General features: G+C 39.0%; 1 protein-coding gene across 1 annotated transcript in view; it reads right to left on the reverse strand.

The window, feature by feature from the left end:
- The window catches only part of Sec24CD (Secretory 24CD), a 203,717-nt gene that overhangs the window by 105,222 nt on the left and 73,730 nt on the right, over nt 1-24,765 (reverse strand). The window contains exons 7-8 of the mRNA XM_067152321.2: nt 17,405-17,600; nt 12,096-12,211 (exon numbers count right to left, since the gene is read on the reverse strand). Of these exons, the coding sequence (XP_067008422.2) occupies nt 12,096-12,211; nt 17,405-17,600 (312 nt within the window). The remainder of the gene's footprint in view (nt 1-12,095; nt 12,212-17,404; nt 17,601-24,765) is intronic.

A 24,765-nucleotide genomic window follows, 5' to 3' on the forward strand; every position in this document is an offset into this window, starting at 1 on the left:
TGTCAATGGAATATCTAATGAACGTGTGGAATAAGTGTTTACTTACATAGTACTCTTGACTGGTCGAATGTGTACAGTTAGGGAGCACGTCGTGTACTGCTCCGTGTGTGTCTAGGGCTGATACTTGCGGTAACGGAGAGGGGAAGTGGAGGGGCATGAGGGGTATTGATTGGGGAAGGTAAGGTAGAGGTGGTAGAGAGGGGAAGTGGAGGTACAATAGGGGCAGTGATTTGGGGAGGTGAGGTATGGCTGGGCGTGTCTTTGGGAGGCTCCTTGATATGTATTGGATTCTGTTTTTTAACTATTTTTATGTAGGTGTTTTTTAAATTCGGGATGACTGTATTAAAGAGGATATTGACTTTATCTGCAATGTCGTTCAAGTTATAATTTGGGTTTGCGTATTGATCTATAGTAATGTAAAATTCTTCTGTTATAATGAGCAGAGGGCCCTTGGGGATCATACTTAGAATCTGCATGTCGTTTTCAATATTTGTAAAATTATGCTTATAATCCTCGTTATGTTGAGCTATAGACGAAAAGTGATTATGCTTTAAGGCGTTAATGTGTTCATTGTAATGGATAAAGAAGTTTCTTCCAGTACGTCCGATATAGCTAGCCTCACAATTGTTACATTTCATTCGGTACACCCCTGAACAATTTATCTATTATTATCATTAACAGATTTGGCGTTATGTAAAATTTTGGCACTGTTGTTTGTGGTTTTGTATGCTATTTTTGGGTTGTGTTTTTCGAAAATATTAGTTATGGAATGAACATGGGTATTATTAAATGTGAAAAGTACGTAATCCTTCTTGGAGTCGTTAGCTCTGGTTAGTCTTGATTTGGGTTGATATTTTATCTTTTGAATGATTCTATTGACCATTTCTCTATTAAATCCGTTTTGATGGGCTATATCGTAAATTGTGTTTAATTATTTTTTCAGCTCTTCCTGGGATAGAGGTATATTGAATGCTCTGTGTATCATACTGTAATAAGCTGCTTTTTTGTGAGCGTCAGGGTGGATAGAATCTTTTCTTATTGTATTGGAGGTTTGGGTGGGTTTCCTGTATACTTGATATGTCAGGTGAACGTGATGTCTAATGACAGATATATCTAAATAATTCAAGGTGCAATCATTTTCTTTTTCTATTGTGAATTTTATATGTGGGTCTATTTTATTTAGTTGTTCTAAAATATTTGTCTCATTGGTGAATATTTTGTCTATAATAACAAAAACGTCATCTACAAATCTGCACCAGAAAAAGATGTTCTCAATTTTACTTATTTCTTGGTGCTCTAAATGATCAATGTAGATTTCTGCCAGTGTACCTAAAGCAGGAGATCCCATAGGAAGACCTTGTTGTAGGTAAATAGTGTTATGGAATTTGAAATAATTATTGTTAATGGTGAATTCAAGTAAAAACATAAACTCTTCTATTTCTAGGATGCTTAAGTTACTGAGGTTTTTAAAATTATTTTCAATTAATCTTATTATTTTGTGAGTAGGTATGTTAGGATATATGTTCGTTATATCGTATGATGCTAGACTCTGGTACCGCTTGATTTCTAGTTTTTGGTAATGTTGCAAAATTGTATAGAATTTTGTATTGTTTTCTTGGCTAAAAATGTGTAATGCTTTTTCAGGAATGCTTGAATAAACTGCAACAATTTGTAAGTTGGGCTAGATCTATAATTTATGATAGTTTCATAGGTACATTTTCTTTATGAATTTTCGAGAATGCTTTTGCGTCGGTAGTTTAGGGTTCATTATAGTTAACTTCGCAATTTCTTGTTGGTTTAAAAGAAAGTGAGTATTCTTCAACAACATTTTCAGATTTTTTTGAATGTTAGTGGTGGGGTCTTTACGTTTAATTTGAAAAGTACTATCTTGGAAACACTGTTTGGTTTTGGTTATGTATTCATTTTTGTCTATTATGACAGTAGTGTTGCCTTTATCTGCTTTTGTTACTATTAAATTATTTTGCTTGATTTTGTCTTTAAGTTTTTTTATATGTGCAGTATTGACGGTATTTCCGTTACTATTATTATTATTATTATTAATCTTGTCGATGTATTGTGGAAGTTTTTTCTTTATTTCATATCGGACTTCGTCTCCTAAGTCATGCAGGATTTTGTTCAGAGAGTTTTCAGTTTTCCGTGACGATGGTCGAGATGTTTTGAAAGGTTGAAGTATTCCCCCAGTTGTGTTTGGGTCCTCTACTCAATATAACGGCTTCTATTTCATTGAAGTTCGTGTTAGTTAAGTTTTTATAGGTGGGTGAAATATGTGTTTATCAGCTTTGTTAGGTTTGTGAGAGATGTTTTCATCGTGACAATTGTCCTGTGTTCTTTGATCATGTGATCGTCTAAGTGCATTTAATTTCCTGTCTAATGCATTTTGTTTCTGGACTGCTATGTCTGCTATGTTTTCTTGTGTCGTCGTTAGGAAGTTATCCCAATAGCTTCGTGGTAGGTCTTGTGAGGCTCTTAAATGTGCTTCATAAAGTTGCATGTTGAGGAAATGTTTTTTTCTGTATAGAAATTTTATTTAATCTTTTATCCAAATTTTGGTAGTTTTTCTCAGTGTGTTGTGTGTCTGTGTGGTATTCCTATGTTTGTCGTTGTATTTCATGAGAAATTTTGGAGTTAGTTCGTTTGATAGACATTCCTTCAAGAAAGTAATGCTTTTAATTACATTCGTTACTTTGATATCTGTATGTATCTATTTGGTATCTGTGTGCATTTCATTTTGCTTGGTTGGCAATACGGACATGAACTGATAGATTACAATCCTCTCACAATGTTTATCACCGTGTAGATCGTTAGCCTAACACAACTGTAGAGTAAGCACCATCGCTTTTGTTATACGTCATCTTCAGTAGAAATCCGTTGGAAGAACATTACATCTATGAAGGCATGAGGTCTCATTTGAAAGGAAATCTTCAATCGTCAAGTCATATCATAACTGTCACAGGCTGTATGAATTTCCAGTGTTAAATCAACAAATTTTAAATGATCCGACCATCCACCTACTAAAACTCCATGATGAAGACCAAAAAGAGTAGACAAACGTAAAAGTGACAACTAAAAAAATATGCAGTTACAGAGTGAAACCACAGAAGCTTTTATGATATGACTTCATTTCTGTCATATGCTACTTCTGCCAACAATATTATTCTAACGTGATTCAGGGCTTTAGAATTTAACAAGTGCCAATTTACTTTCTTAAATACAAGCAATTTAGAAGAAATCATAATATTTTGATGTGGATTACATCTATAGTTTTGGAATTGTACTTGGGTTGGTGAGGATAAAACAAAATATTATAAAACAAAGTAACTCCTAGACAACACGTATGACAACTGCATCCAATACTTCACTGTAACGAGAGAGAACTGGTGTATCCAGCAAAAAGAGTCCAACCTCGGTATGAAGTATATGGGTCATACAATAGCACTGCCACTTTAAGGTATTAAAATAGTCATGTTGTGTGGCTAACAAGTGGTGTAGCTCTGAACTCCGGGATGGTAGCACATTGTGAGGGGTGGTGTTTGATTCTTTTCAGCGATTCCTACATGCATATGGCAAAAAAGAAGCGAAATAGTGAAGATTTGTGAAAACTGTAGTAAAAAGAAGAGCAAACACTTTTTTTCACAAAATGTTGCAACATATGGACAATAATTGGCTTCTGAGTTATTGAAAATGCGTTGGAGAAGACTGAGTGGCTTGTCAGAATTCCAAAGAGTGTAAGATCACAAACTGTGAGCGCCTCAAAGTAATGGCACCTGAGTGCCATAAGCTTCAGGCTATCCTCAGCCATGTTGATATATACTGGCAGAAAATAAAATCCTCACACCAAGAAGACATTAGAGGAATGCAATTTAGGCTAAGAAATTGTCTAGGTAACTTATTTATTTGCTTCAAGTTTCCACGTCACATGTTCAAGTATGCGCAAGATGACATGTGACATTTTGGTGTATTATTACCATTGCAGTCATCACGATTTCGCACGCAGGCATGCAAATGTGCATCCATTGTGTCGAACAGGTGCTGTGTGTCATTTTGTGGGATGGAGTTCCACGCCTGTTGCACTCGGTTGGTCAAATCAGCAACGGTTCATGCTGGTATTAGATGATGATGGATTTCTCATCCCAACATGCGCCATGCGTGTTCAATAGGTGAAAGGTCTGGTGATCTCGCAGGCCAAGGCAATTGGTTGAAACTCCGTAAAGCACGTTGGGTGACAGCAGCGGTAAGAGGACGAACGTTATTCTGCTGGAAAACACCGCCTTGAATACTGCGAATGAATGGCAGCACAACCGGATCAATTACCAGTCTGACGTACAAATCTGCTGTGAAGGTGTTGGGATAACGATGAGAGCGTTCCTGCTGTCAAAAGAAATCATTCCCCAGACCATAGCTCCCTGCATAGGTCCAGTGTGACAATGCCGCAGACAGCCTCGTTCCAAGCGATCACCTGGCCTCCTCCTTATCAATCTACAGCCATCATTAGCACCAAGACAGAAACAGCTCTCATCTGAGAACACAACAGATCTCCACAATGCCCTCCAATGAACTCTAGCTTGATACCACGGAAGTCGTAACAGCATAAATTTGGAGTCAGTGGCATAAACCCTACAGGAATCAGGCTTGGAGCTGTCCTTCAAGTAATCAATTTGTTACACTTAACTGTGTAACTCTGGTGCCAACTGAAGCTGTAATGACTATAATCCACCACAGCCACACGGTGAATATGGCTGTCTTCCCTCTCCATAGTGGTCCGTGTACAGCCGGACCCAGGTCTTGAGACAGTGCCTTCCTGTTACCATGGTTGCGAACACTGATGCTCTATAGGTACATCTCTGCCAAATCTTTCTCCAATATTGTGGAAAACACATCCACCTTCTCGTAGCCCTGTTATACGGCCCAATTCAAACTCAATAAGCTGCTGATTCTGCCTTCTTTGTCTCCTTAAAGGCGTGTTTCACTGACACCCACCATACAACAAAAACACCGGACGATGACCAACACTCATGTAGTGTACAGCATGTACTTAAAAGCTAACTTGCTTTACAAGGTCATACTGGCGCTACTAGCACCACTCTTCACTGACTAGCGTGCAAATATGAATAGGCGTCATCTCTCTGATGTGCAAACATGCATCCCGAATTTCGTTTATCTAGCACAACTCCTTCTTGGTGTTGGGATTTAATTTTCGGCCAGTGCTGTGGTGCCACAGGGGTGGTGCTATGTTTACTACCTCAGCTATCACTCGCCACGTGTAATTCCTATACTACTGATATTTGTTATCATAATATGACAAAGAGGTACAATAAGAATTATAGATACATGAAACTTAAGAAGCATATTAAAAAAATTACTTACACACAAATAATTCATACAATCAAGGTATACTACACATTATAGAAATGTTCACATTATGCCTCCTGACCTGGGTTGTAATCATCTAAATCTAAAATGCCATTATTTTACACTTGTTTTAGCACATGGAGACACAACAATCATTATCCACACTCCCTTTTTTGTAAAAAAAAAAAGGCTATTTCTTCAATTTTCATTTTAAAGTATTTAAAGATGTATAAAAACAGCCCAATGATTTCTGCTCCATAAAAAAGGAACTTCAAAAGACGGGTGGGTGATTCAGTGAGCAAGTGAGTGCGAGAGTTAGGGTGAGGTAGACCTAAACTCTTGATTTTCTCAATTGAATGTATTCCCCAGAAAATTTAAAAAAATATTGAAGATGCCTGGAGAAATAAACACACACTCAGTTTTAAATGAGTAGTAGTGGGGATCACAATCAGGGTTTAGTAACTAATATGACAGTGGCATAAACACTGTGCACACAGTGCACTTGTTGAGCACATATGCTTAGATTGGTAACTGATCTAGTGATGTAGATGAGTACTGAAAGCATTCAGATGACTTAGTACTGAACATGTCGTACACAGCAAACAATCTCTTAAGTTCCAGCTAAATATTTTAGAAGGTATCTAACAAATATTTAGCACACTTAATCTTTAAAATTTACTATGGTCAGGTTGACAGTATGAAAGTACACATTCACTCTATTTTGTAAAGAGAAGCCTACACTACACTAATACATAATAATGAATATAATCATACCTAAATACTAAATTTAAAACCCTCTAACAGGCCATGAAAGTTCAGTGGGCTTACATACCCTAGCAATGCCTGCTTTGTTAACACTAAGCTGCCCAAACTACAACACTATAGTAATAATTTTTTTACAGATACTTTTTAATAAAATTATTTCTTGAAAACATCTACGAATAATGTACAATCGAACTATCACATAAAAGAGTCCCATGCCTCCACTTGGATGCACCAACCCTGTGACGTAATCCCTGTGGGACTATCAATAAGAGAAGGCTGGAACTAACCTATCGAGTTGACCATGGCCGAGCTCATCTGCTGTCCCACTGGTGGAAAAAATTTCAAACATGTACTTTATTTTGATTAAACCTATCATGCAATACCTATTTTACGTCAAAACTTCCAGCATGCCATCACTAGAGCCCTGCATGGATGCAGATACGTTTGCTGATAATTTCTAAATAATGAAGTTTCTTGATTTTCACTCAGGTATACTTTTATTTTTGCTTGTGGTTGACAACCCTTGACAGTGGTATGGGAAAATGGCGATATATAAAGAGCCATGAGACCATACAACTGTAAATCTAATCTACGCTTAACTTGCTCCTGCCCATAATTAATGGAAGAAATGAGAAAAGGGCAATACATCAGTAGTTGTCGAAAGAGGAAAACCCTCATAAACATGTGACTGTAGGGTGTCTTGTGCTAGGTATCTGTTTTATATTAAAAGATCTATCCATTTTATACCTTGGGTGTAAAACACTGTAGTTAAATATTTAAAATATCTGTGGATAACCATTCACGGATGTGGATCATTTTTTGTATATCCATGCAGGGTTCTAACCATGACCTAGACACAGCCCCGTTCAAACAGAATTTGAATTGGAAGTAGTAGTTCCAGACTTAATTTCTTCCTTACAACGCAGCTGAAAGCTTTATCATGAAGTCAGTTCGACTTATTATCCTAATTGGATCCTTTTCTGCTTTTCTGTTTGTCCTGTACTCCTGATCTTTTACCACTTGTATTCATCTTTATCTTATGTTTCTTTCCACTTCCTGTATTCAGCTGGCTATTTTACACTTCCTGTATCAAGACTGAGAATCTGTCAAGATGGACCTTCCAATGAGAGCTGAAGCCCACCCTCCTGATAAAGCTGGGAAGCAGAGGTGTCGGGGGACTGAGAAGAGACGGATGTAGAAGAACACAGATTGATGTGGAGGCTCGTTATTCAAGGATAGCAGTATAAAGATGTGGAAACTGTCCTAGTTCTTTTGCGTTTTCATGTTTGTTCTTGTTGTCTTTTTCCATTGACTGACCTATCATTGTGTTTATTTTCAAGTCCCCATCTTCATACAACATAAAGTTAGTTGATATACCATGTTGTTATCCTATTAAAGTAAGTGTTTCTAGCTAGTGGTTTGATGTTGCACTAACACAACAAAGGTTTTCAGTGACAGAAGAATAGAAAGGTGGTAGCCATGGCCTTCATGAAGTACAGCCCCCGCCAGCATTTGCATGGTGTGGAAATGGGAAAAACAGAAAAATCTTCAGGGCTGTTGATGGTGGGATTCGAACCTACCATCTGCCCAATGCAAACAGCTACGTGACCCTAACCGCATGGCCAACTTGCTCTTTTAAGCGTTTATATTCTTGTTCCTAACTTTCTATAAGCGACTTAATTTATCACTTGATTGTTACTTTTTATTACATATGTTTACGAGCAAGGTTCCCTCTCTCCTTCTGTGTTTGTCCCATGTTCCTTGTCTTTTACCACCTGTATCCATCCTAATCTCTAATATGCTTATCTCGCTTTCTTCTTATTGGCCCCTCATAATGGTACTTATTGCTAGGACAGTAGAACCATGGTATTTGTCATGTTGCGGTACTAATCAGAAGTAGTGTAGACTTGCGGTATTCCACACATTATGGTACTACTCACAGGTAATGAAATTGGCACATGTAACACAGACCTATGGTGTTTTGCACATTGTTGCACCATTTATAGGCAATGCAAACCTATGGTGTTCATCACATAAGTGTACTAACCACAGGGACTCGTACTATTCCGTGGTGTTCCTCATATAGTGGGTACTAATCATAGGCAAGCCAGAACCATGGTGTCGCTCATATAATGGTACTAATCACAGGTACTGTAAAAGCCGACAGCGCACTCTGTTGCTACTAATCACAAACCTATTTTGTACCTAACATAATGGTACTATGCGTAAGTAAAAGCGACTCATGGTGTTCTCCGCGTGGTGGTACTAATTACAAGTAGTCTCATGGTTCTAATTCGATCATCCCTTAGTCGCCTCTTACGACAGGCAGGGGATACCATAGGAGTATTCTTCGTCTGCGTCCCCCACCCACAGGGGGTAGAGAGAGCGAGAGAGAGAGAGAGATGGAGAAAAGAAGAAAAAAAGAAGGGATCCGTCACTTCGAAAAACTGAAGGAACGGATGAAGATAGCCAAGGGCCACGTATGGCGGGAAATGAAAGACTCCCTAGGCCTCGAAAGCTCTAATACCGTCGGGGTCAGAACAAGAGTTGACCAAGGGAGGTTGGACAGGATAGAAGAAAGTGAGGAGCCTGGCACAAGTAAGTGGAAGCAATGCCAGGACTCAGCTAAGGGCCTTGTGGTTGCCAAACCATGCTCCCAAGTTGAGAGCCCCTAGGGTCCCTTTTAGTCGTCTCTTACGACAGGCAGGGGATACTGTGGGTGTTCTCTTCATCTGCGTCCCCCACCCACAGGGACGGAACTGGGTTTGATGAGGCATTTGAAAAGTCTGTGCAAAAATAAAAACTACTTACGTGTTTGGGGTAAACCTTTTTTATTTTTTGACATAGTCTCCTTTTAGACTTATACACTTCGTCCAATGATGTTCTAGTTTGTTGATACCTTCCGAATAATAGGATTTGTCCAAGTCTGCAAAATATCCATTAGTGTTTGCAATCACCTCCTCATTTGAATAAAATCTTTGTCCCGCCAGCCATTTCTTCAAATTGGGGAACAAATAGTAGTCCGAGGGAGCCAAGTCTGGAAAATAGGGGGATGTGAAACGAGTTGGAATCCTATTTCCATCAATTTTGCGACCACAACTGCTGAGGTGTGTGCTGGTGCGTTGTCGTGATGGAAAAGGACTTTCTTGTGGGCCAATCGCGGGCATTTTTCTCGCAGGTCGGTTTTCAAACGGTCCAATAACGAAGAATAATATATGTACCTGTAATAGTTTTACCCTTTTCCAGATAATCGAGGAGGATTATCCTTTGTGAATCCCAAAAGACAGTCGCCATAACCTTTCTGGCCGAAGGAACGGTCTTCACCTTTTTTGGCGCAGTCCCCCTTGGTAACCCATTGTTTAGATTGTTGTTTGGTCTCAGGAGTATAGTAATGTATCCAGGTTTCATCCACAGTGATGAAACAACGCTTAAAGTCCTCCAGATTCTTCTGGAACAGCTGCAAACCATCCTTGCAACACTTCACATGATTCCATTTTTGGTCAAGCGTGAGCAATTGCGGCACCCATCTTGTGGATAGCTTTCTCATGTCCAAATGTTTATGGAAAATATTATGTACCCATTCAGTCGAGATGCCCACAGCACTAGCAATCTCACGCACCTTAACTCTTCTGTCATCCATCATCATACCATGGATTTGATCAATGATTTCTGGAGTCGTAACCTCCACAGGCCGTCCAGAACGTTCAGCATCACTTGTGCCCATATGGCCAGTCCAAAAATTTTGAAACAACTTATAAACTGTTCTAATCGAAGGTGCAGAGTCACCATAATGTTTATCAAGCTTCTCTTTAGTCTCCTAAAGTCTCCTAAAGTAATGTTTAATCACCACACGAAATCTTTTTTCGTCCATTTCTTGAAAATCACTCGACTTCCTTGATTCACACGAATGCCAAACACAAAGAAAGAGACCAATATGGCTGAAACTTGGTGTGTGTTCATTCAAGAGATGCTGCTAACTAAACATGACCTCGATACGCGCCAGTGGTGCCATCTCTCGGACTCTGCACGGACTTTTCAAACCACCTTCATATTTGAAGACGGCAGTGTATGAATATGGAGAAAATGTCATTGCCCATTTGTTTTCTGGTTTGCCCTTGTCTCCTCTTTTTGTTCCTCCCTCTTACAATGCAGGCCTGTTCAACTGTGTGTTCCTTCTGCATATTGTATTTAGTTTTTAAAATACGAGCTTAATATCATCCTGTTCTTCTTCTTGAAATATTTTAAACTTGTCAGTCTGCGACAGAATTCACTACTACATTCAATAGTTGAGAATCACTCCTCTTTTAGCTTGCTACACATGATGAATTACTTCTTTAAGTCCTGTGACCATGAGGCCTGAAGGTGTAGGGGCCAATAGGAGATGGCAATGTGGGTGGGCGTGGGGTGGGGGGGCAGCGGTGAGTAAAACAATCATCCCTACGAATTGTTTAGACATGCAATAATGGAGTTGTTTGAGCACATTCAAAGATGCTGGATACAGGTTAAAAACGGTAAGGTACACAGAATTATCTGGAAGTGGAAACTGAGATGTTTGGCTAAGAATCTTCCAATGGCTCATAAAAAGAGCAAAGTTGGGGAGGCCAGCCAGCCTTGAGTGAATCACGAGACAGTCGCAAGTCAGGCACAAGTCATTTGAGAGTATGTCAGCATCGAGTGAGTCAATCGAACGATTTTGACCATGTTCAATTCAGCGCAGCGTAATAGTTGAGTTATCAAGTCAACTGCTCTGGAGATGACACGGCACTGAGATAGGCCCTGCTGGTGATCAGGAGTTTGATGCACTGGAGGGCTGTGTGGTCAGCTCAGTTAGCAAGTACAAACTGCGTCAAGTGGAAAACTCTCATACTCTTGAAAGATAACAGTACGAAGTAATTTTATTGAATTTAATCTATAGTAATCTCTGCAGTCTTTTTAGTTTTAAGGAATTCAATAACGCATGACAATACTGAATATTTCACAATACAAGTAGGCCCTAAATAAAACACATTCTGTTCTACATTTTCAATAGCATTTTGTGAAACTTTGTTCAAACTCGTTTTGACAAATTCACAGAGTTGAAAATGTGACTCATCTGAGATTCCTAACCGAATCCTCCCAGTTACTACATGGGTATGCTCATCTTTCAAGTTAGTAAGACTGAGTCTGTATACACCAGCATTTAATTAATGACATAATAAAATTTATACATTTAATACTGACTAGTGATGAATAAACAAATAAACCTTGGTGTGATACAAAATAATAATGTTATTGGCTTATGTCCTAGTAACTACTTTAGCAGTTTTCAGAGATACCAAAGTGATTAAATTTTATCCTGCAGGAGTCCTTTTCTGTGCCAATAAATCTATCAACAGAAGGCTGACATATCAGAGCACCTTCAAATACAACCGCACTGAGTTGGGACTGAAACTGCCAACTTTAGTTCAAAAGCCAGCGCTCTACCGTCTGAGGTATTCACCCCAGCTGTAATATAAAAGTTGGGAAAAGAACACAATAAAGCTGGATCTGATTACAATCCAGTGGAGCCGAAGGTAAATGCATCCATCTGGAATCTGAGAGGAGAAACTTTTAAAGCCGAAGTATGATTAGCTAATTACACATAATGAATTCTGAAATTTAGTGAGAATTAGTCTCAACAATTCTCAAATGATTATAAATCCCTCAACCACAAATGATTATAAATCCCTCAACCACAGTATATTTACAATTTTGAAAAATGCAATGCAAAACCCCCAAATAGAAAGTGATAATTTGTAATCACTTACTTCTTGTAAAACATTACCTTCAGATTAGCTGTGTATTAAGAGTGAAGTTTATAGTACAGATATCTAAAGCTAGTGGTAATGAACATTTAGATGGAATTTCTCTTGAAAATAACAAAGAAAACAATAATTTTTTAAAATAAAAATGGGTAAAATAGGAGAACATTGTGAACTTACCCTACAATAATCTTTTGTTGCAACAAACTCATATGTGCCTAACATGAGCTCAGGCCTCTCATAACGATCTACCCGTTGGCCAGTGTGGTCTAAGTGCTGGAAATATTCTCCTGGTACTGCAATCAGAAATCAGATATATATCCTAAGTAAATATTTATTCACAAAGAGTGACCAAGCCCATATGAAAAACTAATTATGAGACACATCATGATTAGGTGAATTCAAACACCAGCATATGATATGCCTTAAAATAAACACTTTACAAATATAACTTTTTATATAATGCAATCCACATAATTATACAGACAGTAAAGAGGAAAAAGAATAAATACCCGATTGCTTTTTTCCTTTTCACCAATATAAAGCCAGAAGCTGACCATTACTTGGAAAGGTCACAAACTAAACAACTGCAACACTCCAAAATACACTGAGCACGTTGGCTATGCAGTTAGGGGTGCGCAGCTGTGAGTTTGCATTCAGGAGACAGTGGATTCGAACGCCACTGTCGGCAGCCCTGAGGATGGTTTTCCATGCTTTCGCATTTTCACACCTGGCAAATGCTGGGGCTGTACTTTAATTAAGTTCATGGCCACTTCCTTCCCACTCCTAGCCCTTCCCTATCTTATCTCGCCATAAGACCTATCTGTGTTGGTGCGACATAATGCAACTTCTAAAAAAAAAAAAAAAAAAAAAAAAAAACCTCACGCCTCTAAAATACCTTGGAGGTAAATTTGGATCATGCCCAAACATGTATAAACACCCACGCACCAGGAATAATCTCCTTCACCCACACACACCAGATGGGGAGGACAGCCCAGTGTTCTGTGAATATCTGCCCCTGCGAGCCAAGTAGACATGGCACTTCATGAGACAGGTCGAACAATTACGGGCTTCTTTCTTCTGGGCATAGCACCAACAGACATAAGAGGACGAATAACAGCAGAAATTGGAAAGACGAAACAAGTGGAGTACACAAGCCATTCTACATATAGTATACACCCTTTCTGATCAAGACTGAAGTCAAGAAAGAGCTTCCTGTCAACACCCCCTTCCATTCTATTTCAGTCAAAGCTCATCGGACTGAACTATGGAGGAAAGTAACACCTGGAAGACAATGGCTGGCAAAGGAAAGGCCAGCAGTAGGTTACAACCTGTTATTTGGAAAAGTGAAAGACTCAACTGATTGAGAAACGGAGCAATATTAAGCAAAGTAAACCTGAAGAAATGGGGTTACACTCATAACAAAAAATGTGAAAGTAGTGAGAGGCAGGATTCAATACACCAGAGTGAACCATGCAGTGAGCAAGACTTGTTCAGCGCAAATGACAATGCAGTTGCGGCTGTTAATCACTGGATAGGCAAAGTGTAAACATGCTTTATTTATTTATTTGTGTCTTTATTAAGTGGCGAAGTTAGGGCTCTTGGCCCTCTCTTACACTTAACCACATACAATTTTTTATTTTTACAGTATTAATCTAAAGTATCATTGTAATCAATTACTGTTATTGAGATATGTATGTCAGATAAGGAATTACAATAATACAATTAATTAAGGTTACTACTGATGAAAAATTATAGGATAAATAGAGAGTGGATAATAACAAAAAAAATTGTGTATGTGTATATATAATAAATATTTAATTGCGCACAATGTGCATGAATACAAGTATTACACTGATTCACAAAAGTGTCTCAGAGATTCTGTTCTCAATTTGCACCTTAGTACATGGTATCTCTCACAGAGTTCACCACATCTTCTGCACTTACAGTCATGGCAGGGGTCATGAAATTGCATGGATTCACACAGTTTATGGTGAAATCCATGCACGGCGAGCCTTGTTGATATATGTCTTAATTTATAACCTCCTTGCATCCACTCTAAATTAATCATTGCGTCACTGAGGTAAAAATCGTCCGATATGTTGTTCCTCTTTTGAAGAAGTTCCTGCAGTAGTGCCTTATACGCCGCGGTGGTGGGAAGCAGGAACTTCAGACGCAGCTCTTCTACATAGAACAGTTCTCTTGTCAGTACGTAAACGAGGCGCGAAGGAGTGTACTTGGATAGACAAAGTACTCTTTTAAGAAATGCTGATTTTACACTCTCTAAACTTTGCAATTGTGCCTTGGTAAGATACACCCATATGTTTTCTATTCCGTAGGACGCAACTGGACTGACTTTGAGATGAAACAACTCTATGGCCGTCGTCAGTGACAAGCTGCTGAGAAGTTTGATGTCACCCATTGCTTTAATGGCCGCGTTTAGTCTTTCTTTGACATGAAGGGAAAATTGTTTTCCAGCCGATTGAAATGTTATTCCCAAGTACCGGAAACTTGATACTGATCTTAACTGCCGGTCTCCGTAGTAAAATGTTCCATTCTTGCCTCCTCTCCTAAAAGTCATCGAGACGGTCTTATCCTCATTCAGTCTCAGCTTAGTATCTTCTGCCCATTTACTCACTTTGTTAAAATTACTTTGCAGGTCAGACTCTGAGATGGACGTTAAGGCCATGTCATCTGCATACATGAGTAATTTGACATTACTAGACGTTATCGATTTTGTAATGTCTGCCGTTGCAATAATGAAGAGCAAAGGGCTCAACGGGTCACCTTGGAGTACACCAATAGTTTGTAAAATGGGACCTGATTTGGTAATGCCATCACTGATTTCTATCCAATTGCTGGTGAGCAGATCTTTGATTAGTGGAAGAAGATAGAAACTATGGTCGGTGATATTTTGTAACTTCTCTAATAGAATAGTTCTGTCAATTGTGTCAAAAGCCTTTGAATAATCAATGAAGATGGCATGAAGTTTTCCTCTAGGTTGATCCAAGGCTTCCTCTATGTCCCGTTGAAGGCACTGAACTGCCTGAAGTGTTGACCTACCACTCCTGAAACCAAATTGAGAATCTGGGAGTTTGTCCGCAATGAACTCTGTAATGCGTTTATGAACTAAAGCAGTCAAGGTCTTTAAGAGAATACACTCCAGTGCGATACCTCTATAAGAATTGGGATCTGCTGTATCACCTTTCCCTTTATATAACATCTTAATTGTCGATCGTTTCCAACTTTCTGGTACTCTACCTTGACGCATACATTCGTTTAGTAGTAGTGATATCGAGTTCTGTAATACTGGGAAAGTAGCTTTCAAATGTTCATTGAATAAGAGATCAGGGCCACATGCTTTCTTGTCTTTCAGGTTATAGATGGTATCTGATATTTCATCAAGTGTGAATTCCTCGTAATGGACGCTAGCCTCCGTGTGGGCTAAATGAAAGTTAACCGGCCGCGTATCTCTCTCCTGTAGGATTGCAGTTAGATGTGTCTCCCATACACTCATACATGGATAAATGAAAAAGAATGTAAAATTTACAACTGTCATATATAGAAAGATAGGAGCCTGAAAAGAAACACAGAGAAACAATAACAGGCCAATGAGGGAAGACGGAGAATGGAAATAAGAATAATAACAACAGCAACAACAATGATGATTATTATTATATACAGAGTTCTCTCTCTCTCATTGTTCTCTCAATTCTGAGGATCGTAATCTCCAAGGAGACCACGATGTATTCTCTGTCCTTCTTGATGAAGGGCCAGTCGCATTGTCTGTAAGAGCAATGTCCCAGTTGCATGCTTAATGATATCCGTCCGGCCTGTGGGAGCTCATCCATGATCTCTCTTTCCTTCCAGGGACATTTCCTGCAATGAAGAGTCTTTCTGGGATGCCTTCTCCACAAAGAGAGACTTATTTATTTATTTATTTCCTTGTCCAAATACAGTACACTGCTAAATAATGTTTTCCCAATATTCGGCTACAAGGAAAGCTTTATCATTGGCCTGCAATGTGCCTTTTGTGCACGGTGATGGTAAATGCTGACAAACCAGGCATTCTTCATCATGTAGTAGTCCACAATCACATGTCGTGTCTCCTTGTAGATAGTTCCACTTAACTAGGTTAGACTTGCACTTTGAAACACCCGTCCACAATCGATTAAGGGATACGGAAGGCGAAAACCTGCAGAAGGTTCTTCCTTTAGACTCAGAGATGGATTATGTACTTGCTGTTGCAACAATTCGCGCCTTTGTTTTTCTGGTGTATAAACAAGTGGTATGGTTGTTCTAAAAAACCACCTCTTCCTTGACCTGAGTCTAACCAGCTGCATTTGATGGCCATGAAGGGGGTGATGTAGATCGGCTGATTGCTTCCAACGTTCAACTTCCGCTGCTACTTCCCTTCCTATGCGAGGAAGGGAGATTCCTGCGATAGGATAGATATTTTCTGTGGAGTTGGTCTCAGACATCGTGTAATTATGCGACCAGTCTCGTTCACAGCAATATCTACTTGCTTAGCACAGGCAAAGTTTCTCCATACAGATGATGCATATTCTGCAGCTGATAGGCAGAGGGCCAGGGCAGATATGCGCAGGACATAAGGGTATGCATGCCAAGATGTGCCTGTTAGTTTTCTAATAATATTATTCCTAGCGCACACCTTTTGTTTGGTATTCTGACAGTGTTGTTTGAAAGATAATGTTCTGTCCAGTTTCACAGCAAAGTACTTTGTTGTATAACAGTGTTCAAGGACTACTCCTCTCCATTCCATACGCAGTTTTCTACTGTCTTCTTTGTTACGTAGATGAAAGGCACAGACTTGAGTTTTGCTGGGGTTGGGTCCCAAATAATTTTTCTTGTAGTACGTAGAGATAAGAGAATGCAGAAGTGTCTGAATATACTGTCATCTAACGAGAAATGTCTTCAGGTTAGGTGGTGATGATTGCTGTTTTAAGAGGAAAACAACTTGATTAACAGCCTCCTCTCCTCCTCCCGTGTGGATTGACATATAGAGAGATTGCTACAATATGGGCTGCAGCTGGTCCATCCATCTGTGTGGCAATCTTTCTCTGGGCCACTTGCCATTGACCTTGCCCTCCACAATTAGCTTCTCCATGTTGCCTGTTCTTCTGGCGATGTGGTCGAAGTATCTGAGGTATGCTTGGCTTATCTGCCTCTCTAGGTAAAATATCTCATTAAGTAAATCCTATTAATCCTATTAATCATAGGATTATTAATAAAATTTAATATTTATAATATTTATTTATAAAATGAATTGTAAATAAAAAATTCAGCTAATGCAGTGGCTGTCCATGGTGGAAATACTTCAAGAAAATATCCCTGTGGATGAACCGGAAGACTGGGATTTTTAAAAAATGCAAGATCGGTGCTTGCTGTCCCAGTAAGAGGAGGAGAATAATGACAAGTAATTTGCAGCTCCTTTTCATATAATATTAACACAGCTATAATATACTTGCCTTCTGTAGTGGCTTTGCAGAAAAGGCAGTGGAATCTTCGGCCACCGTCAATGAACTGCATGAAGGGACACATGTACGCTTTGCAACGGATACATCTGACAGGTCCAAGCTCACCCATGTCTACTATTGGCGGTGGATATTCTTCATCGGCTAACCTTGCAAGAGGACTTACCACAAGGCCAAATGGAACTGCAGTCTGTAATAGAAAACCATATTTAACTCTCCTCCATAATACATGTAAAGTAAATTGTTGTTTCATGTTTCATTTTTGAGGTTTGAGGACAATGGTCAATGAACCTGAATTCTTATTCTGTGTCAGTGAGAAAAGTCAGTTTATCAGACTGTATTGTGCAGTATCCGTTATTGTGGATGCATATGGAATGAAACAGGGCTAGAATTGGAAAAAAATTGACTATAGCACTTAAAAAGATACCACACCAGCATTTGACAGGAGTCGAAATAACAAAGTCAAAGATAGTAATTTCTCAAGCATTTCAAATTTAATAGGATTATAGACTGGAAAATGAAGTGCTAAATTTATTAGAACAGAATCAAGGTGCAAAATGGAAAGAGTAGTTAACACAGGCAAGGACATGGAAGAAACATACATAGCAAAACAGAGCAGCAGCTCAGTTAACAGAAATACTGGGATAACTATATAATTTTCTGGATTTGAAGAAACCTAAAAAAATGCAAGCTTCTCATTTTTGTCTGGCTTCCTACTGTCTCCTGTCCTGACATGGCGATCACTAGAGAGCATTTTAATGCTACAATCCTCGAGCAGGCTCAAACAACAGGATAATCTGGAATGATTATAGAAAGCTTCCCTGGACAATAAAGTATATTCACTCTCTCTGGCATCTCCAGATCTTCATAAAAGCCTTGGATTGCTTCTCCTTTACCTTCATTCAAGCACCAAGTAAATTTACTTACCTTCACTGATGATAGTAAATGTGCCACAAAAGTTCAGTATCGCACTACACAACCCAATGCTACATTTATGCACAAAATGCACACTACTTACTTGAATAGCCACATCTGTCCAAGGTGGTCAAACTGGTTAATACAACATGACACTACGTAACCTAGACAGACTACAAACGACAATCCTCATAGACATGGAGAAATGACCAAGAAGAGGAAAGCCTTCAACTTACATCAACATACATATGTTGATAGTGAACACTTACTCCCAGAAGGACGAACACGTTGTCACCAAGAGTACCATAATTAGATTGATGCTTTCATGACCTGTATTAATAGACACAGAAAACAAGAAGAAAGTCCTTATGTTTCGAGGGAACTTTGCTCTGCGCCTTCAGAAGGAAACGTGTCTGTTCACGAGGAAAATAGCTTTCAAGGAATGGTGGAAGTCTAGTAACAGTTAGGACGGGTCACACCTGAAGCGAGAAATAAGGCCACTAAGAAGCTTATAAAAGCAGTAGCTGTGGAAGCTTTTTTTTTACAATTTGCTTTATGTTGTACCAACATAGATAGGTCTTATGGCAACAATGGGATAGGAGCAAGAAGGAAGCAACTGGGGTCCTAAGGTACAGCCTGGTATGAAAACGGGAGACCACGGAAAACCATATTCAGGGCTGCTGACAGTGGGGTTCGAACCCACTATCTCCTGAAGCGGTGGAAGCTGAAGGAGAAACAGTGCAAGGCTTTTACAAAGACCTGGTGAAGCTAGAGGGTATGAAACATTCAACGAAGTGGTGTGAAACAAATCCAAAAAGTTGTCATGCAGCACAGCATATACTCCAGGGATGTCACCAACAAATATATCTACAACCATAAGAGAAAATTTCTCACACAGGACAAAGCCATCAATGACTGGTAGACTACTACAATATATTGCTGAATGAAAAATTCCCATGGGAATTAGCAACTTCCAGTTCAGTGACCTGTATCTGAGATCAACCCCAGCTGAAGTTCAAGCAGCCGTACCAAAGATAAAGAATGGCAAAGCAGTGGGGCCTGGCTGAGCTAGGGAATGTTCTGGGCATAGAAGAAATGTCTGGCTGACTGGGGTGTCAATAATACCATCCTTGCTGGTGTTCCCATGCCAGAACAGTTCTGTCGAATTTACCTCTTGCCCATCTTCAAAAAGAAAGGTGATACCAGAGAAGGTGGGAACTACAGAGACATCAAACTCACTTTACACAACCTCAAAATTTGGGAGCATATCACTGTAAATAAGTTGTTAAAGCGCAAGTCATTTTCTTTTCAGCTTCAACATTGTTAAAATATACTAGAAAATTCCTGAAAAAACCATTTAATTAAGAACAGAATGATATGTTATCATCAGATTCTATCAAACATAAGGGGAGGTGGAGTCCAGACTTGACAGCTTTAAAAAAAATATATATATATATATAATTTGCTTCATGTCGCACGGACACAGATAGGTCTTAAGGTCTTATGGTGACGATGGGATAGGAAAGGCCTAGGAGTGGGAAGGAAGTGGCCATGGCCTTAATAAAGGTACAGCCCGAGCATTTGCCTGGTGTGAAAATGGGAAACCACGGAAAACCACCTTCAGGGTTGCCAACAGTGGGGTTCGAACCCACTATCTTCCGGATGCAAGCTCACAGCTGCGTGCCCCCAACCGCATGGCTAACTCGCCCGGTGACTTGACAGTTGAGAGAAGAGGGTGTTATAATAGATGGAGAGCAATAAGTTCTAAAAAACATAGTTCATTTACTAAGGCATTAAACACAGAATTTTAACATGTTTTGCACTTGTTCAAAATCTATGACATTTGCAAAAAAAAAAAAAAAAAAAAAAAAAATAGCAATTTATCAGAATCTGAATGAAACATCATTCTGTGATTAATTCATGTTTCTTTTCAAGTATTTTCTACTATTTTCTAATATAGTATTAGTTTTGACAGACTGGAAAACTCAAAGGTATCATCAGGCATATCGTCAACACCTATCAGAACCAGTCTGGTTTCGCATCTAGTATGTCAACCAGCAACGCAATTCAGATTTTTTGGATCTTAATGGAAAAGCACTATGAACTACATAGGGAATTTCACATGGTGTTCATTGATATGGAGCCTCTGACCATGTTCCCATAGAGACCCATCTGGGTGGCACCGCAACATCAAAACCTCCCTAAGGAATATGTGTAGCTGATTCAAGACATGTATTTTAATTCCTCTACCAAAGTGAAAGCAGGTTCATGTTTCAGAAAGTTTTCCGTTCAAGATGGTACGCATCAGGGATTGACACCGAGTCGATTTCTCTTCAATAATGTCATTAGCTACTTGACAGAGCAGCTGATTACATGTTATAAATCTCATTTTTGGTCCATATTGAAAATTTACAGTTCAACAACAATAAAGGTGTTTTAATTTAATCCACCTCAGAGACTCAGAGCCAACAGAAGGGCAGCAACCAACACAACAGTAGATAACAAATAACAACTTTCAACTAACATAAAACATTATTTCAGTATCTACTGACATTTCCTGGCAAGGTTTCAGCCAATAGTATTACCTACCAGTGCTAAGGGCCACTTACAATTTTTCAACTGATGCTTCTGTCTCACTTCGTGCTATTACAAGATATTAGAATCATTCCGTATTGACGGTTTTCACTTTACAATGGCGAAAAATGAGGGTATCCTCCTATTCAATACATCATATATTCCGTCATTAGACGGAGCAAACAAATTCAGACATGTTTCGGCTCGCTTGAGCCATCTTCAGTGAAAAAAATTAGGGGGGTTGGAATAATTTACATAATATAAGTTGAAAAAATGCTAAAAAACATAATGAAAGAGTGAACAAAAAAACAAAAGAGAGCTTAGACGGAAAGCAAAATTAGCACAAATATACAATATTTACAACAATATGCAGAGCAAAAAAACTTACTGCGACAAAATTCAGTGAAACAGGTGTTAATTTGAAATAATAATTGATACTAAAAACTGCGTTAACCTAAGAAACAAGGGAATGAGAAAACAAATGATGCAGATGGAAACAAATAACAGTAGCGCATGGTGAGGTTATGGACCTCATAGTTTACAAATTATTGGTTTAAAAATGACAAAACAGTTTGAAATTGCTGTCAAATCTAGTGGAAACCCATCACATCAAATTGGTCAGGAGGAGAGCGGGAGCAAACATTTTGAGAGAAACCAAGCCTGAATTAACCTGCAGGCGAAAAGCCTGTGACAAGGAGAAAAAACACCATGAAATTTAAGGCTTTAGAAATAGCAGCATTCTCAATATCTTCTCAATCTAGCGGTCCCTTTCTTCATTATTGTTTCATAATGTTGGCTGGTGTTTTGCCTTATTATAGAGGGGTCGGAAGGGCCGCATATAAAAATATGAGAAGCTGTGTTAGGTAGAAGACAGATGCAGAGTAAATTGTAGTAATCTAGTGGAAACCGTCAATGAAGTTCTAATGGTGTGCAGTAGGTGGTTGTCCTCTCTAGTGGCCTAAGAACTTCATTGACGGTTTCCACTAGATTACTACAATTTACTATGCATCTGTCTTCTACCTAACACAGCTTCTCATATTTTTATATGCGGCCCTTCCGACCCCTCTATAATAAGGCAAAACACCAGCCAACATTATGAAACAATAATGAAGAAAGGGACCGCTAGATTGAGAAGATATTGAGAATGCTGCTATTTCTAAAGCCTTAAATTTCATGGTGTTTTTTCTCCTTGTCACAGGCTTTTCGCCTGCAGGTTAATTCAGGCTTGGTTTCTCTCAAAATGTTTGCTCCCGCTCTCCTCCTGACCAATTTGATGTGATGGGTTTCCACTAGATTTGACAGCAATTTCAAACTGTTTTGTCATTTTTAAACCAATAATTTGTAAACTATGAGGTCCATAACCTCACCATGCGCTACTATTATTTGTTTCCATCTGCATCATTTGTTTTCTCATTCCCTTGTTTCTTAGGTTAACGCAGTTTTTAGTATCAATTATTATTTCAAATTAACACCTGTTTCACTGAATTTTGTCGCAGTAAGTTTTTTTGCTCTGCATATTGTTGTAAATATTGTATATTTGTGCTAATTTTGCTTTCCGACTAAGCTCTCTTTTGTTTTTTTGTTCACTCTTTCATTATGTTTTTTAGCATTTTTTCAACTTATATTATGTAAATTATTCCAACCCCCCTAATTTTTTTCACTGAAGATGGCTCAAGCGAGCTGAAACATGTCTGAATTTGTTTGCTCCATCTAATGACGGAATATATGATGTATTGAATAGGAGGATACCCTCATTTTTCGCCATTGTAAAGTCACTTCATGCTGACGAATTTCATCAGCGGCCTTGGACATATTGTATTTATGACAATCATGTTTATGCCCTCATGTCGTTGGCTTTATATTATTACCACTTTGGTTTCCCACTAACATTTTAAATGAACTGTCTCCGACAAGATTATAGTTTAATCACTGACAGTGTTTCCATTAGCATCTTTATATATTGTATAATTTTTCACATTTTTATGTCCCGAATTTTAATAACTGGCTAAACTTTTAGCTTCCACTTTTAATATTAGTTGTACTCTTGATGATTTTTTTAGGCTGAAGATGCCCTTAATTGAGGGCGAAACATGTCCCATTTAACTGTGAGTCTATTTATGTAAACACTATAAGTGGAAATAAAAGTATTGAATAGGTGGATTAAATTAAAACGCCTTTATTGTTGTTGAAGAGCAGCTGATGCCAGAATTACCATGAACCCAGCCATATGAAGATGACATTGTTCTGGTCGGTAAAACGCATGAAGACGTCAAGGGAGCCTTGCAATGAAGGAGAGTATCACTGGAGAGAAATGGATAAGGATCAGATGTAAGAAGACAGAATATGTTCCGCAATTTTGCAGAGCCAGAGCTGTTTGCTCCACACAACACTGTCTTCCTAGCCAGCAAACTGCTGATGCCTGACAGGTTTACTGTAAGTAGGTTTAAGTACTTCGCAGTAGTCATTACTACTGATGCCACAATCAAAGATGATGTCAAGCACAGCATCAATGTTGGCTGGATGAAATGGCAATCGCCGACAGGTGTCTTGTTCAACGGGCAGATACTCACCAAGCTTAAAGTGATTTAAAGATGGCCGTCAGAACTATCCTAATGTATGGCTGTGAACAATGGGCATACGATCAGCAAAAGGATGCCACAGAGATGTGAATGTTGCGGTGGTCTGTGGGAGTTACTTTGATGGACCAAGTGTGTAATGAGTACATATGAGGATCCTTCGGTATCACTTTTATTGATGAGAAACTGAAGGAATGACAACTCCATTGGTATGGCCACTTCAAATGGCGTGATGAAGATCATCCAGTACAGAATGCTCTTGACATACACAAACGAAGAAGGCCAAGGATGCCCAAGAACAATGTGGTGGCAAACGGTTGAAATCACCATGAGGAAAGACATATCAGTGGCCCAGGTACAGAAGCAGAATGAATACCCTCTTCAGATATTCAGGAGTACCCACATTCACACTTCGGACATATATATGGACAGGAGAAAGAAGAAGAAACACACAACCCTGCACCGGGAAATTAAGTCTCCACACATGAATAAGATTGCTGCACGGACTGATTGTACTGTATGCCTCTGAAATCTCGACACTACTCAAGGCAAACATCAACCGGCTGGGATTATCTGAAATGTGATGCTTCTGTACGATGATGAAGGAAAAGATCTCTAATCTCAAGGTCCTTGAGATGGAAAACTAGAGGAGATACTCAAGCCGCGCTTGTCCTGGTGAGGACATGGGATGTGTCAATTCACTATTTATATAGACAGTTGTAGCAGAAAGTTTCATGGAGGGAAAGACATCACTTGGATGACAGATACAAACAGCGAATGACAAAGGCGTGAACAGCTACGCGGCAATGAAGACAAGCGTGAAGGATCCCCTAACATGGAGGAACTTCATGGCAAGTGACCAGTTGTAGGAATGATAGCTTGTGATGATGGATATGGAAGATTAGGTAAGAATGCAGAAGATATAGGAAACATAAAATATGACAACAAACAACTTGATATTTTATCTTCAATCGATCATCAATCACCACTGATCTGCATTTAGGGTTGCCCTATTCCCTATCAATTATTTATCCAGTCTTTTCTTAAATGATTTTGAACAATTTGCAAATTTAACAAACATCTCATTTGATCAATTATTCCAATTGCAAACTCCTCTTCCCATACATGAATATTTGCCCAAATTTGCTGTCTTGAATTCAAAGTCCATCTTCATATTATAATCTTCTCTACTTTAAAAAACAGCATTCAGTTTATTCGTCTACTAATGTACTAATGTCATTCCATGCCATCTCTCCAGTCTTGGGACATACCACTCGTCGCGCAGCTCGT

The sequence above is a fragment of the Anabrus simplex genome, chromosome 8 (assembly GCF_040414725.1).
Source record: "Anabrus simplex isolate iqAnaSimp1 chromosome 8, ASM4041472v1, whole genome shotgun sequence".
NCBI classification, from domain to species: domain Eukaryota; kingdom Metazoa; phylum Arthropoda; class Insecta; order Orthoptera; family Tettigoniidae; genus Anabrus; species Anabrus simplex.